The following is a 13426-nucleotide window of genomic DNA, read 5'->3' on the forward strand; positions in this document are numbered from 1 at the left end:
TCCTCCTGCTGCAACATGATGCCGGGGCAGAGGGGCTCATTTCTTCAAAACAACTAAGGACAGCCCTGGCCGACTTTGCTCAGTGGTTAGAGTGTCGGCCTGCAGTCTGGAGAGATCCAGGTTCCTTCCTGCAACGTACCTCGGTTGCAGTTTGTCCCCGGCCCTGGTTGGTCGTGCGGGAGGCAGCCACTCGATGTGTCCCTTTCATGTCAATGTTTCTCTCTCTCTCTCTCTCTTCCTCTCTCTCCCTCCCACTCTGAACAAAAAATGAAAAAACATCCTCGGGTGAGGGAAAAAGAAACAAAAAACTAAGGACACTATTTTCAGATCAGCTTTTTAAAATGTAGTTTGGGGTATAAATAAGCAAAAGTTGAAACTGGTAAGAGGGAACACAGTAGAAATGGGGAGGGCGAGTATAAATCCAGCCAATAGGGCCGAGTACACCGGTGACATGAGGCAAGTCTCGGCTCCACCTCCGGGAACTGGCCCGTCCGCAGACGGGGCGTCAGGAGCACAGGCTCCAGAGACAAGGCGACTGCCTGGCAGGACAGGGCTGACCACAGGGGCTCTGTGGATGGCTGTGTAGAAATGCTCCACCGGCCGTGGTTCTCCTTGGCTACTCATCCATCCATCCATCCGTCCGTCCTTCAACAACCTATCCATCTTTCACCCATCAATCTATCCAAAATTTATTGGCTATCTGTTATGTGCCAGGCCGTTTTAGGCGTGGGGATATAAATATGAAAAGCCACAGTCTACACCCTCAGGGAGCCTATGTTGTAACAGAGGAAGGACACTCAACTATTTTTGCTCCTGTCCACTTTCAAAAACGGTTGACTTAGTCCTGGCCGGTTAGGCTCCGTGGTTAGAGCATCGGCCCATGGACCAAAGGTCTCAGGGTTCAATTGCTGGTCAAGGGCATGTACCTGGGTTGCAGATTCGATCCCCGGCCCTGGTTGGGGTTGTGAGGGAGGCAGCCAATCTATGTCTTTCTTACATTTATGTTTCTTTTTCTCCCTCCTTTCCTTCTACTCTATCTAAAAATCAATGGAAGAATATCCTCCAGTGAGGATTAACACCACCTCTCCCCCAAAAAAACAAAACAAAAAGGGTGGACTTAGCTTATAGTGAAAATGTTAACATGAAACAGAAGTCACTAAAAAGGGAAAAGCCAAGTAAGTAAAAGGGAGAGGACAGGAATGAACACGCCAGACACGCAGGCTGCCTGGGCTGGGTCGGGGGCACAGCTCCTCTTTGTCCGAGGGGAGAAACCACCTGTTCACTGAAAACTTTCGTCCTGAATTGTGAGAGCTCTGCAGGGCTTTTTATGAGCAGCCTCAAAGTTTTAGTGAAAAACGTCTTCAACAGCAGTTTTGTCAAATAAATGCAGAAAATTCCAGGTATGCCAACTTTTACACGAACTCCATGTGAAGTATTTCTGTTGGGACAACTAGCAGGCCAGGAGATGAGCAGGGAGACTCTCAGGGAGAGGTTCCACATTCCCTTTAGACCTACTGTTGGGGCAGAAGTAATGTGACAGGCAGTTAGAAAAAATAAAACTTTGCACTATCATAAATATCATACTTTTATTGTAAGTATTTAAAATTTTTTTTTTCCCTTTATTGATTTGAGAGAGAGAGGAAGGGAGAGGGAGAGAGAGAGAAACATCGACTGGCCGCCTCCTACATGCCCCCCACTGGGGATCGAGTCCGAAACCTGGGCATGTGTCCTGACTGGGAATTGAACCAGCGACCTCTTGGTGCATGGGTTGACGCTCAACCACTGAGCCACATGGCCGGACTTATTGTAAATATTTTGAGGATAAAAGACCAGTAAACAAAAATAAAAAATTTAAATCACTTATGATCCCATCACCCAGCAATAACCTGCTAATATTCTGGGGGATGCATTTCTAGCCATTTTTATAAACACACACACACACTTTAACTGAAACAAGTCCACACTGTTTAACAACCTGCATTTTAAAGAAATAATGTATTATATTGTTCCATGATATTAATTTTTATACAAACTTTTTAAGTGACTTTCCCAAACTATTTTTTTTTACAAAGACTGTATCCACTGAAATCTGTTCCTTAGACTGTTCAGCTAGTATTTTCACAGACATTTCGTTGAATGTCAGGAGCTAAAACAAAACAAAAAACCCACAAAAATCCAAGACCAACCAACCAAAAAGCCCCTTCCCCATCTTTGCAGAAGTGGTGTTCTGGGCAGTCCTTCCACACGGAGCCGGGCTGGCCCTGGACCTAGGAATCGGCCTGACAGCTACGTGAGACATTCCTTTTACTGTGTCCCACAGAGCTGGACGTTAGGCTGCTTCCAGGGGAGAATCAAAGCTGTGGTCTCCGGGGTCTACCGGCAGGGTGGACATTTTAAGCGGGTCATTTAGAAACGAGGCCCTTAGCTTTAGATGGTGGAAGGGACAGAACCGAAAGGTAAGTGGCCTGATATTATCTCTACAGAGACACCTCCAATATTCTTCTTAGCAGCCAACTCTGTGGCTGGGAAATCTCACTGGGGGGCTGACATCAGAGTGCGGCCCACACTTGGCTTAGAGCTGCAGGGAGGTGTAGGCTGAGTTTCTAAAACGCATGCTTCTATCTTCACCGACCGGCTCGGTCACCTGCATGTCACCCCACCCTCAGCACCAAACGATGCTGCCAACATCTCGGCCAGCGAAGGGCACTGCGATGAGAAAGCCCAGGAGGAGGAAAGCATGCAGCCTACACAAAAATCCCAGTGCTGCTGGATAAACAAGCCCGATTCCCCTGGGTGCACAGACACCTACCCTATTTCCTCCTGAGTGAGCCTGAGCCCTGAACACACAGAGCCCTGTGTCTGGCCAAGACGACAAACGAGGGCAGTGTCAGCCCAAACTTTCCACCCTCCTGCAGGGGGCGTGGACCCAGACTGCAAACCTCTGGAAAGCTGGCCAGGGTGCATGGTTACATATTTGAGGGGTGGACAGGAAGCAGCAGTAGCAGCGATTCCTGTCCTGGTGGGCACACAGGAAATAAACCTTGCCCCCCCAGGCCTGGCCAGGGAGTATGGGGTACAGAATAAACCACTGGCCTCCCTGCCCTCCACTAGGGTGGCTCCACATCATAAGTCTTTTTTTTTCCGTTTATCCTCACTGGAGGGTATTTTTTTCCATTGAAGTTTAGAGAGAGAGGAAGTAAAGAAGGGAGAGAGAGACAGAGAGAAACACCAATGTGAGAGAGACACATTGACCGGTTGCCTCCCACAACCCCAACCAAGGCCAGAGATTGAACCCAAAACCCAGGTACATGCCCTTGACTGGGAATCGAACTCTTGAACCTTTGGTGGTGGTGGTGGTGGGGCTGACGCTCTATCCACTGAGCCACACCAGTCAGGGCCAGAAGTCTTTTTAGTGGGATGAAGACACCCTGGGGAATTTAAAGATTTACTCATCAACGGTCGCACCTGTCAGAGCCGCCAAGCCCGGACCGTGGACCGGCTGCCTCCAGACGCGAAGGTCAGTGCTCAGCCCCGGCTCCGCCGGCGGTCCGGCCCACTCACTCCCACCATGCACCAGGCAGTTTTTGCACCCAGGGAGGGTCTGAGCAGACGGGACGGCTCTGCTGCCCTCTGCTGTTCAAACGCGGCACACTCCTCAGCCGACTCCCCGGAGGACTACCGCGGCAGCAATGAAGCTGGCTCGCTCGTGTTCCCCTTGTTTTCCAGTTTGGACACATCAGTGTGGTAGCTCAGATTCCCTCCTAAAAGGGCAGGGTGGACACAGGCAGCTTCACCAGCACCAGGCAAAAGCCTTCCAACTACACTTCCCTCATTATGGCTAAGATCAGCTGGACCAGCTTGGTCTGAGGACAGGGAGAGCAGACTTAGAGCTGGCATCGGTGAGCTCTGAGTGACCCTGAGATGTGCAAAGGTCATCACGAAGCCTCTGCCAAGCTTGAGCCCCATCCCCATCCCAGACGCAGTTGAGGTGAGGCTGAATGCCCGTGCTGCCCAGGATGTCAGATGCTCCACAGTCTCAGGGCTGACTGACAGAGGCCCCCACCCACACCATGATCACTACCCTCCCCACAAGCTTCCCGGGTGACAGCAAACTAGCCTGGAGTGTCAGCTGACTGTAAGCACGCCTGACAGGCTCCAGGCCTGCCTCATTCCCTGGGGAGTCCTGAGGGCCTGGGGTGGTGTGATCAGGGTCCAGCTAGTTTCCTGAGGAGGAAGCCCCTTCCAGCTTCCAGGGGTTTCTCTGGACACGGCTGCTCTACAAGCCCTGCGAGAGCCCGAGTCAGGGCTGGGCCGGGGTCTGAGAAAGTCACCACCCCAGAGCCTGCTATGACATATATGTGAACGTAACAGAGGGGCCCTGTGGCAAACCTGACAAGCTCAGTGACCCAGAGGAGCCACACAGGATGTCTACTCACACATTCCTAACTAGGCATGTCATGGTGCACAGTCACATTCCGGGCCCACAGATTCCTTAATAAAAGGTTAATTTGTGCCTTAAGTGAGCCCTGGGGTCTGGGCTAACATACCCTTAGGACATCAGTCACTGTCTCTTCCAGACCCCTGGGAGGCACAGCCACCTGCACCAGGAAATTCCTTATTATTGCCTTTTGCCCAGACCATGTCTACTCACTGTAAGGTGCAGTGACAAGCATTCTGCACCTACCAGTGTAAGACAAGTGTCTCTACTTCACTTGTTATCCACCCTAGAGATAGCCCCGCGCCGCTTTCTCCTGCCTCCTACCAGCAATGGATTTCACATAACCTTCCTTACATGTTCTCCTTTGATTCTGAGTGTACAAAAAGAACTGCAGAAACAGCCATTCTTTGGAGCATTTTTCTCAATCCTTTGAGATTTTGTTTCTGGCTGGTCCTCAGATTTTTGGCTCAGATAAGCTCTTATAAAATTTTTCTATAGGCTTGGACTTTCTTTCATTGACATAAACATACACTAAACTTACTGATGAGCTCATTCAACACATATTTAACGAGCACCTGCTACATGCCAGGTGCTAGAGATATGGCAGTGAGCAGGACCTGGGTCACTGCCTCGTGGAATCATAGCCTTAAGAGGAAGAGAGCCCAGAACAACCGACGGCGAGAGCCTTAATTAACTGCACTGAAGCACAGCAGCACTTGTGTGGTAACAGGTCCCCCAGATAAGCTTTGCTGCCAAAAGCTTCATGGTCAACTACAGTCATAGTGGTAAAGACCATTATCTACAACATACACCCCATAGGGGCAAAGATTTTTCCATTTGCTCACGTTTGTTCATTGATTTATTCTGGGGCCTAAACAGTGTGCCTGGCCATAGTAGGCTTAAGTAGTATTTCTTGGGTGAATGAATAACTGAACACAGGCAGATGGGACACCTGTCAGGTGGGACTCCTTGGCCCCAGTCCTAGGGCACTCAGACCAACAGGGCTCTCAGAGAAGGTTCGAGCCCTTCCTGTATCGTCCAACTAACTGGGCTGTGCCTGCTCCTGGGACTGAGGTGAGGGGCACACGGTGTCCTGTTTCCTCCCCAGGAACTGCCCTCTGCCCCCGCTCTGACAGGCCTAGGGGTCCTCTGACCTGGCCAGGTCCAGGCTAACGTGGTCATCAGCTCTGGGCGCAGTCTGCTCCCCATGTGAAGGAGTTCACTGAGGGGTGGGGGGGAGGCCCTGGCAGGAGGCTGCAGCAGCCCCAGAGGCTCTGTGGTCCTCAGAGCCTGGGAGCACAGCTTGAGGGTGGGGCAGTGCGCACCCACATCAGGCTACTGATCCACAGAGGCCCCACTGGGCCAGAGTGCAGTCTTCAGTTCTGTCAGGAAACCAATTTCCCTTCAAAAACTTCTGAAGGATCCCAGGAATCAGGGGTCCTTCAGTGGGTCATAGGGCGCAGGCATAAGCCAAAGGTATGAAAAGGGAATCTGCCCAGGAAAATGCACCAAGAGGCCCCTCAAATTAGCCATCTTGTGACCAGAAAAAAAGCAATTCATCTTCTGTGTACAGGAACACCTATTTCGTTTATGGAAGAACACAGATGTTTCTGTACTGAGTCTGAAGCCAGCAGAGCCCTGTCTGACCAGATCACATGTTCCAGATGCACTGCCCTGGAGGCCTGCCATGGCATCAGCCTGTAACCCACTGCTCTCGTAGTGTGTACTTACATGAAGTCTACATTTCGTAAAACCCTCAGGACCGACGCTTCCCCTCCTGCTGCCACCTGCCCCGCTCGGCCTCCCACTCCCGCGGCGACAGGCAGGGCACAGGCCAGCCCTCCAGCCGCACACTTTGAACTACGCTCCCTGCAGTTCTTTCTCTGTGGCTCGGGTGCGACCTGCACGCAGGTATCCTCTGTTTGGCCTGTGTAGTATTCTTTGAAAATCTGAGCCCAAACTGGAAAACCAGGGGTTTACAGATTTCCAGCTTCCCGTGAGCCATCCAGGCCTGGATTCCCACAGGGCAGCAACCCCGGGCAGGACAGGGCCTTCCCACCGGGCTGGGGCTTGGATCTCCAACCTGCCCCCACCGTGGCCCCCAACAAGTTTTCACCTCACTTGTAGAACTGATTTCTTCCTTGTAGAGACACATTTCTAGGAACTCACATCTCTACCAAATGTGAGGAAAGAAGAGGCAGCCAGAAGGGCGGTTTCCCTTCGCCTGGAGGCCTCACCTGTCCCGTGCCTGGCGGGTGGCTGCAGCCCTCAGTCTGCGCTGCTCGCCTTCCAAGGGCCTGTGGCCTGCATGGAGGCAGGCCCTGCACTGCTGGGAGGTGCTCAGTCGGGCTCTGTAAGGACCATCTTCTCGTCCGGGGCGAGGGCCTGTCTGCCTCGCTCAGGACGTGGTCGGAGTCGGTATGATCATCTACCACCACTGCAGGCGCTGGGCACACCGGTCAGGCCAGGGCAGCTGAACCAGCACCCACACGGCTCATCTGGGGCTTCCCACACACAATTCAGGGAGACCCTGAAATCTGGCCAAGGCTACCCAACATGGACATTTAAGCAAAATCCTCAGTGAGCACAACTTGCTATGTCCAGTGACGTCTGGTGTCCACAGAGCCCCCTGCCTGTGACTGGGCCCTGAGCTCACGATCCCCTGTGCAGGGCAGCGCCGGCTGGGCGGCCGGCTCGGGGAGGCAGCCTGGGTGACCTGCAAGGTCACTCCCAGCTCTAACTCCCTTACGGTTCTGGGATTCCAAAAAACAGGCAACCCCTCAACGTAAAGCCTTGAACAGAGCCTGAGACGGTGGCCCATATAATTCTCTCATGTGAGCTTAATTAACTTCTGGAACTGGGTCCCCTTTTGTTCAGGTTTCAGGAGGCAGGGAACTTCCGCTCTACCCGGAGCAGCCTGTTATCACAGTCACCACGAGGAGGGTGAATTCACTGCATTCTCCTCCACCTAAACCAGGACCCTTGAACCAGCGACCAGCCGACAGGTGGCAGTGCCTCTGTCCCCCACCCATGCCGCCGTACTGGGTGCACAGTACCTGCATCGCCTTGACCTCCGGGAAGTCCCCTGCAGAAATCTGGTATTCTCGTTGCAGCTGAATGTAGATTTCTGGCAACCTGCTGATAAGTTCTCTTTTCTTGTTTTCCTTTCCCAAAAGACTCGGCATCTCCTTCTTTAGGTGGCTGATGATGTAGGCGTGTACCTGAAGGGGTATATGTCAGTGAGCACGTGCGCTTTAGAAGTGCCCCAGAAGGACAAACAAGATGGCAATCTTATTTGCATCACAACACACAACAGGCACCCACGCAGAGCCATGTCCTCGGGACAGGAGGAGGGCAAGGACTGGGGAGATCACAGGTATCTGAGGCGTGGGGGGAGGGGGGGCTGTCTCAGGGTGGCTGAGAGGAGGACCAGCACTTGGGAGAGAGCCGGGGTAGACGTGGTGACCAGAGCCATGGGAGTGGAGGAGACCACTCAGGGAAAGTGAGCAGAGAAAGCCCATCATGAAGGGTCAGGGGAGGAAAGAGCTGGAAGAAGACCTTGCGGTGTGGAGTGTGGCAGCTAACGACTGTGCGAGGAGATCCAGGAAGAGGCGACATCTGTGTTGGGCCCTACAGGTAGGACGTGAGGGTGAGGGGCAGGAGGTGGCAGCCTGCGGGAGGCAGGGCAGGGATGGAGGTGAGGCAATACTTGGGGCAGTCTGAGTACAAGGCTGCAGGCTAGGCTTAGAGGTGGGAAAGGTGGGGTTCGTTTAGACTCTGTTGGGGAGCTAGGAGCTGACAGAAGACTTAGAATGACTCTGCTCTCCTAATACTGTGCCAATGATGGTTCTGGGAGAGCAGAGAGGCAGGAATAACGCCGTGAGCTTCCTGCTTTCCAGGGCTGACGGTGCCGGGCGGGTGTGGGGCGGGCGAGGTGGGCCTGCACATATTTCCCTTGGAACCTTGTCCTAAATGGCGACTGACCTGCGGAAGCTCAGTTGTGCCCGAGTGGCTATTCTGTGGGGGAGTAAGAGGGGTGGGGCCTCCATGGGAAAGGTGATAACCAGAGACCTAAAGGGAGTTTCGGCAGGGCCAGTGCCCAGGAGCACAGGAAGCGAAGCTGGAGCTGATGTAAACGGCTGATCTGCACGGAAGCCTGTGCTCAGTGGGCAGTGAGGTGAGAGTTCCCATCGCCTTCCCGTGAGCAGTGCAGACCCGAGACGTCCACAGCAGCACTAAGGTCATTTCTGCCCAGGCCCAGGGGGGACAGCAGGCCTGGCTCTGGGAGAGGGAGCCCCGGAACCCTGATCACACGGGGCAGCAGGCCGACTAGTACCCGGCTGAGTCCTGCAGGGCCGCGCCACCACCTTCCGTGACATTCGCATTCTCCCAGATTCCCAACTCAGGACACTGAGAAATGTTCATTACAAACAAAAGTTCCCTTTGTGTACCTAGAATTCTACAGAGTAATTTAGAAGTCAAGAAAATAACTAAAATGAGAAAGGATGAAAACCAGAGCAGTGATTACAAAACAAAAATGACTCTGCAGTGATGGAAAATCCTATTAAAGAAAGCAGACTCCTCCTCTAATCTTGTGGAAGAATGGAAATGAAATAAAGGGGTATGCAGATACCCCAGGGTTCAGCGAGGGCCTCTGTGCACGGATACACACTGGGCATTTTTTTCTAAGACCTGAACATGAAAATAAGTGCATTAGTGCAGATGCTGGGCTTGGGCCAGACGAGGCCAACTTTCCCATCCCTACAAAGGTCATTTTTACAAAAGTGCGCCTTGGGCTGCCTGGCTACTGCTACAAGTATAGGTTGGGAGACATGATTCTAAACTTTCTGTCACTAGTCAACTTGCTTATTTACTTATTTTTCAATTTAAAACAACTCAGAATATTTGCACGATTCTTTGAGATAGAGAAACCGAAAGTTTGGGACCGTTTTATTTAGAGCGATAGGCTTTAACTGCACTCCTGAGGATATGATGAATAAGCAGAAAGACTAATAATTTCCTTGCTTGGACAGTGGAGTCTGGCTTGGCTTGGATGGGGCCAGGAGGGCCCTGGTAGCCCTGAAGGACTTGGAGGGGCTGCCATATTTAACTGAGGAGAATCGGCTTCTCACCAGGGTCCTCCAGCCCTCCTGCAGCCTCTGGACCGAACCAGTGGATGCGGCTCTCTTCCATCCCAGACCTGACCCGCTCTGGAGCCAGCCGCTGCCAACTGCAGCAGGAAGTTCCACAGCGGCTCAGTCTCCCATCTGCAAGGGCTTCTTACTGACACCTGACTCTCTCCACTGGCTCAGGCCTGGGGCAGCTGCCAGGCCCCCGCAGGTTCCCTAAGACCCCCTCAGCATCTTCTATTGAGGTACCTCAGAGCTTCCAGGCCCCTGCTCAGGAAAGGCTGCCTCCCCACCCAGCCCCTGGCCCCCTAGGGTTGGCACCCTGATCCTGAACACTTCCTGGTACCCAGGGGCCTGCTCTACTGGGCTGAACTGCGGGTGATGTGCACCGACCATAGCTCTCCACCCACATGGCCGGCGTCTGCGCCCTGACCTCAGCCCTCATGGTATTCAGTGGCTGAGGAATTATGGGCCACCTCTGGGCACCAGGACTCCAGGGCCCTGACATAACTGGGGCAGTTTCTGTGCCAGCCCTCAACTCCCTCCTCCTCCCACCTGCCCGGTGCTACCTGAGTCATGACCCTCAGGCAGCCTACTCATGCTGCAGGCGGCGCTCGGCCTCCACCTCCACTTCCAGGAAGTCCCACTGGCCTATTTTGTGGAAGTTTCCAATTGCGCTGCCTCTGTGTGGCCACCACCCTCCTGCCCTTCCCTGGGCTTCCTGAGACAATACCAGGGTCAGATCCCATGCTCCGCCTCGAAGAAGTCTATCAAGTTACAAGGTGAATTATAATCCTTAGACTCATGGAGTAGTAGATATGGAAGGTTTAATACTAAGTGAACACCTGGCCCCAGGAAATTACATGTGACTTACTCAAGGTCACATAGCTAGTTAGGGGATGTAGAGTTGATACTACCATTCAACTGCCTTATCCTGTCCTTATAGAATTGCTTTCTGTGGGTATGAATTAGAAACCTTACTGAAGCTGTTGAAAATCTGGAATTCAAACTGAACCGCGTCCTATGGAACAATGGTGTGGGGAATTTTGAGGTTTGGCTTCTGATTGTTTCTAACTCATAGGGATGCTTTGGAAGGGCACTTGCTCTTCCCTTCCGCACACACACCACTATGGACAGTGTGGGTAAACACTGCAGTCCTCTGGGACGATGGCACCTGGCAATTTTGTAAGGACTCTTGGTAAACAGAGGGCACAGCTGGGATGGCTGAAATCCCCAGTCAACGTCAACAAAAGCCCTTATATGCCAAAGGCGTCTCTCCAAATAAATGCTGGATGGAGGGCCAGACCCGGTGATGATCTCCCTGGAAGGAGGTGGAAACAGTCTGACACCTTTTGTCCTTCATAATGAGAGAAAACTCATTATGTTCTTCTTCGAGAAGAAGAACAATGGGAATGCGAAGAGAGGAGAGAGGGAGAGGAGGGGGAGGCAGGACGAGCCCGAGCCCTGGAAGCCAGGGTCAGGCCCTGCCACCGCTGCCCGCTCCCTGAGCAACCCCAGGAGAGGCGGCTCATCCCCAGCTGCAGTGGGCTCGTTTGCAGTTCAGAAATTGCAACTCTTACCTCATGGAAAGGGTTGTTATCAAGAGGTCATGGATTTGAAGGCACTCTGTCCACTAGAAAGAGGAGAGAACATGAAACCTGTTCCTGACTAACAGTCAAAGACCACTCGCTGGAGGGTAGCGATGCCAGAGAAGGCTCATGGCTACTTAGTCCTTACTGAATAATTAACAAACTCTCCATATTTAAATAGTAACATGTTGAATTCAGGTCTGAAGTGCTTTATTCATAAGTGAAGGATAATGAACCCTGGGGCTTTTGAACATTCTTTTCTTGTCCAATTCAGCCATTCCATTGTATAAAACTGGAAAAGCACAAATGTCAATTTTTCTCTGGGCTAAGAAGTCAATGAGTGGAAAGATGTCCTCCCTTTAAATGAACACGAAAGGACAGTTCACATATAGTCTCTGCTGCATCCTCACTGTGTCCAGTGACAAGCGTTTATATTACCCAAGACTGCGAAGCATGTACTCAGAGTGATACTGGACACACCCACCCTGGGCTTGGAGGGCAACCCCTGGCATCGAGTGCTGGAAGCTTCCAGTGCTCATGGTCGGTAGGAATAGAAATGCTCGTGGAATCTGGACACCAGGGAGCAGTTTGGGGAAGTCAGTCTGGGAAAACATGATTCTATACTGTACAACCTCATCTGTAAGCTCAACATGACCTGTTGGAGACCTGCGTCTGTAGGCCCAGCTGGAACCTTGCAAAGAGCACTTAGCACCAGGGGATCAGCACATTTTTAAGGGGGGTTTAGGATGACATAAGAAATCCAGTTCACAAAGACCCAAAAGATGAACCCACGGGGTTGTCAAGTGTGAGACTTCGAGAAGCAAAGAAAAGCAGCTGACAGGTTCCCACTCGGGCGGGGGTTTGTTGTTCTGTTGAAATCAAAGCTGGCACCGACAGCCATGCGGTTCTGGACAGCTTCAAGGGGACTGAGGGGACCCGCCCAGTCTTCTGAGGTCAGTCTTCAAAGGGAGGCTTCCCTACATGGGCTCGAGCGCTGATGCACCACCCACCGCAGCTCGGGGCTGCCGAGCGGGCTATTTTTAAAAGCCCCGTGGCGGACTGGCGTTGCAGGGACCATCATCACCTACTGCGGAATGACTCTCACACACCTCAGCCTGGGTCTGTTTGGTGAACTTCAAGATGTCTCACTTTTCCACAGAAGGAACTGACAGTGCAGGCGAACCAGAAAGCCGGGCTCTGCACATTACACGTGACCAAGAAGAGAACACGCTTTGAAGATGAAACTGAATTTCGCAGAACTATAGTGACTCCGAAAATCACCGACCTCTCCTTTTCCTTCTCATTTTTAGTTGTCCTTCCTCAAACACTGCCTTGTGTTTTGTAGAGCAAAGATCTCCGAGTGGGCGGGAACCTTTCCTATTCCTGAGCAATGTGTTTGTGAAGGGTGAGGTCCGCCAGCGAACGGGCCTTGAGTTTTACTTTTGTGCATGTATCCCATAAAGTACTATCATTTCAGGTTTGTAAGAACCTTGTTTTTTTAATTTGGCTATTTTAATCATAGCTGAATACAACTAAATTAAATTTTTGAAGCCCCCTTTTCAGTCTTTCCTGGAATAGCTTACTTTAAAGAATCAAGAAACCAACCCCGATTGTCTCTTAGATTGTGGACACTCTTCAGAGAATGAGGTCTGCTGAGATGAGATGTGATCTCTGAGGCTAACCAAAAACCTGCTGCAAAGGTTTCCTGTAAGAGAGAGCTGTGAAAAAAAATATATAAATGCCAATCTTTGGTAAGAGTAACGTTTCTCATATTATTAAAATGTAATCTTTGTGACACCTCGAGTTGGATGACCACAGAACTGGCAGGACATTTACACACTTGTTTTATTTCTGGATGAGTCAGGAATTCTGCCTAATTATGGTGCTCTATAGATAGACACACTCCATACCCCAACTCAGATCTGACACCTCCTAGGTGACATCTGAATACCCTTTGCAGGTTTTCAAGATGTCAGCTGCATAAACCTCTAAACTCTTGTAGGGTTTCTGTGGACAGAGAATTTTATAGAATCAGCAATGGCAGATCAACGCCGAAAGCAAGGACACGGGTGGTAGGGAGCAGCAGACGCTGTCCACTCTGGGTTTCAGGTGAACGCCTTCCAGGCCAAGGAGTCAGACCGACGGGTTGGGAGGCTGTGACGCCTTGGGGAAGTGGCTTCACCTTTCTGAGCTTCAGTCCCCCTCAGGGGACACGAAGACAGAGGCTGCTCGGTGCAGCTACTGATGGGGTCAAAGAACACATGCCAACT

The 13426-nt window shown here is 51.7% G+C and overlaps 1 protein-coding gene across 1 annotated transcript in view; it reads right to left on the minus strand.

Annotated features, from left to right (window-relative positions):
- Positions 1–13426, minus strand: part of EHD4 (EH domain containing 4) — an 85367-nt gene that overhangs the window by 2501 nt on the left and 69440 nt on the right. Inside the window, exon 5 of the mRNA XM_036274173.1 lies at positions 7495–7659. Coding sequence (XP_036130066.1) covers positions 7495–7659 — 165 coding nt within the window. The remainder of the gene's footprint in view (positions 1–7494; positions 7660–13426) is intronic.

The sequence above is a fragment of the Molossus molossus genome, unplaced genomic scaffold (assembly GCF_014108415.1).
Source record: "Molossus molossus isolate mMolMol1 unplaced genomic scaffold, mMolMol1.p scaffold_m16_p_1, whole genome shotgun sequence".
In the NCBI taxonomy this organism is placed as follows: Eukaryota; Metazoa; Chordata; class Mammalia; order Chiroptera; family Molossidae; genus Molossus; species Molossus molossus.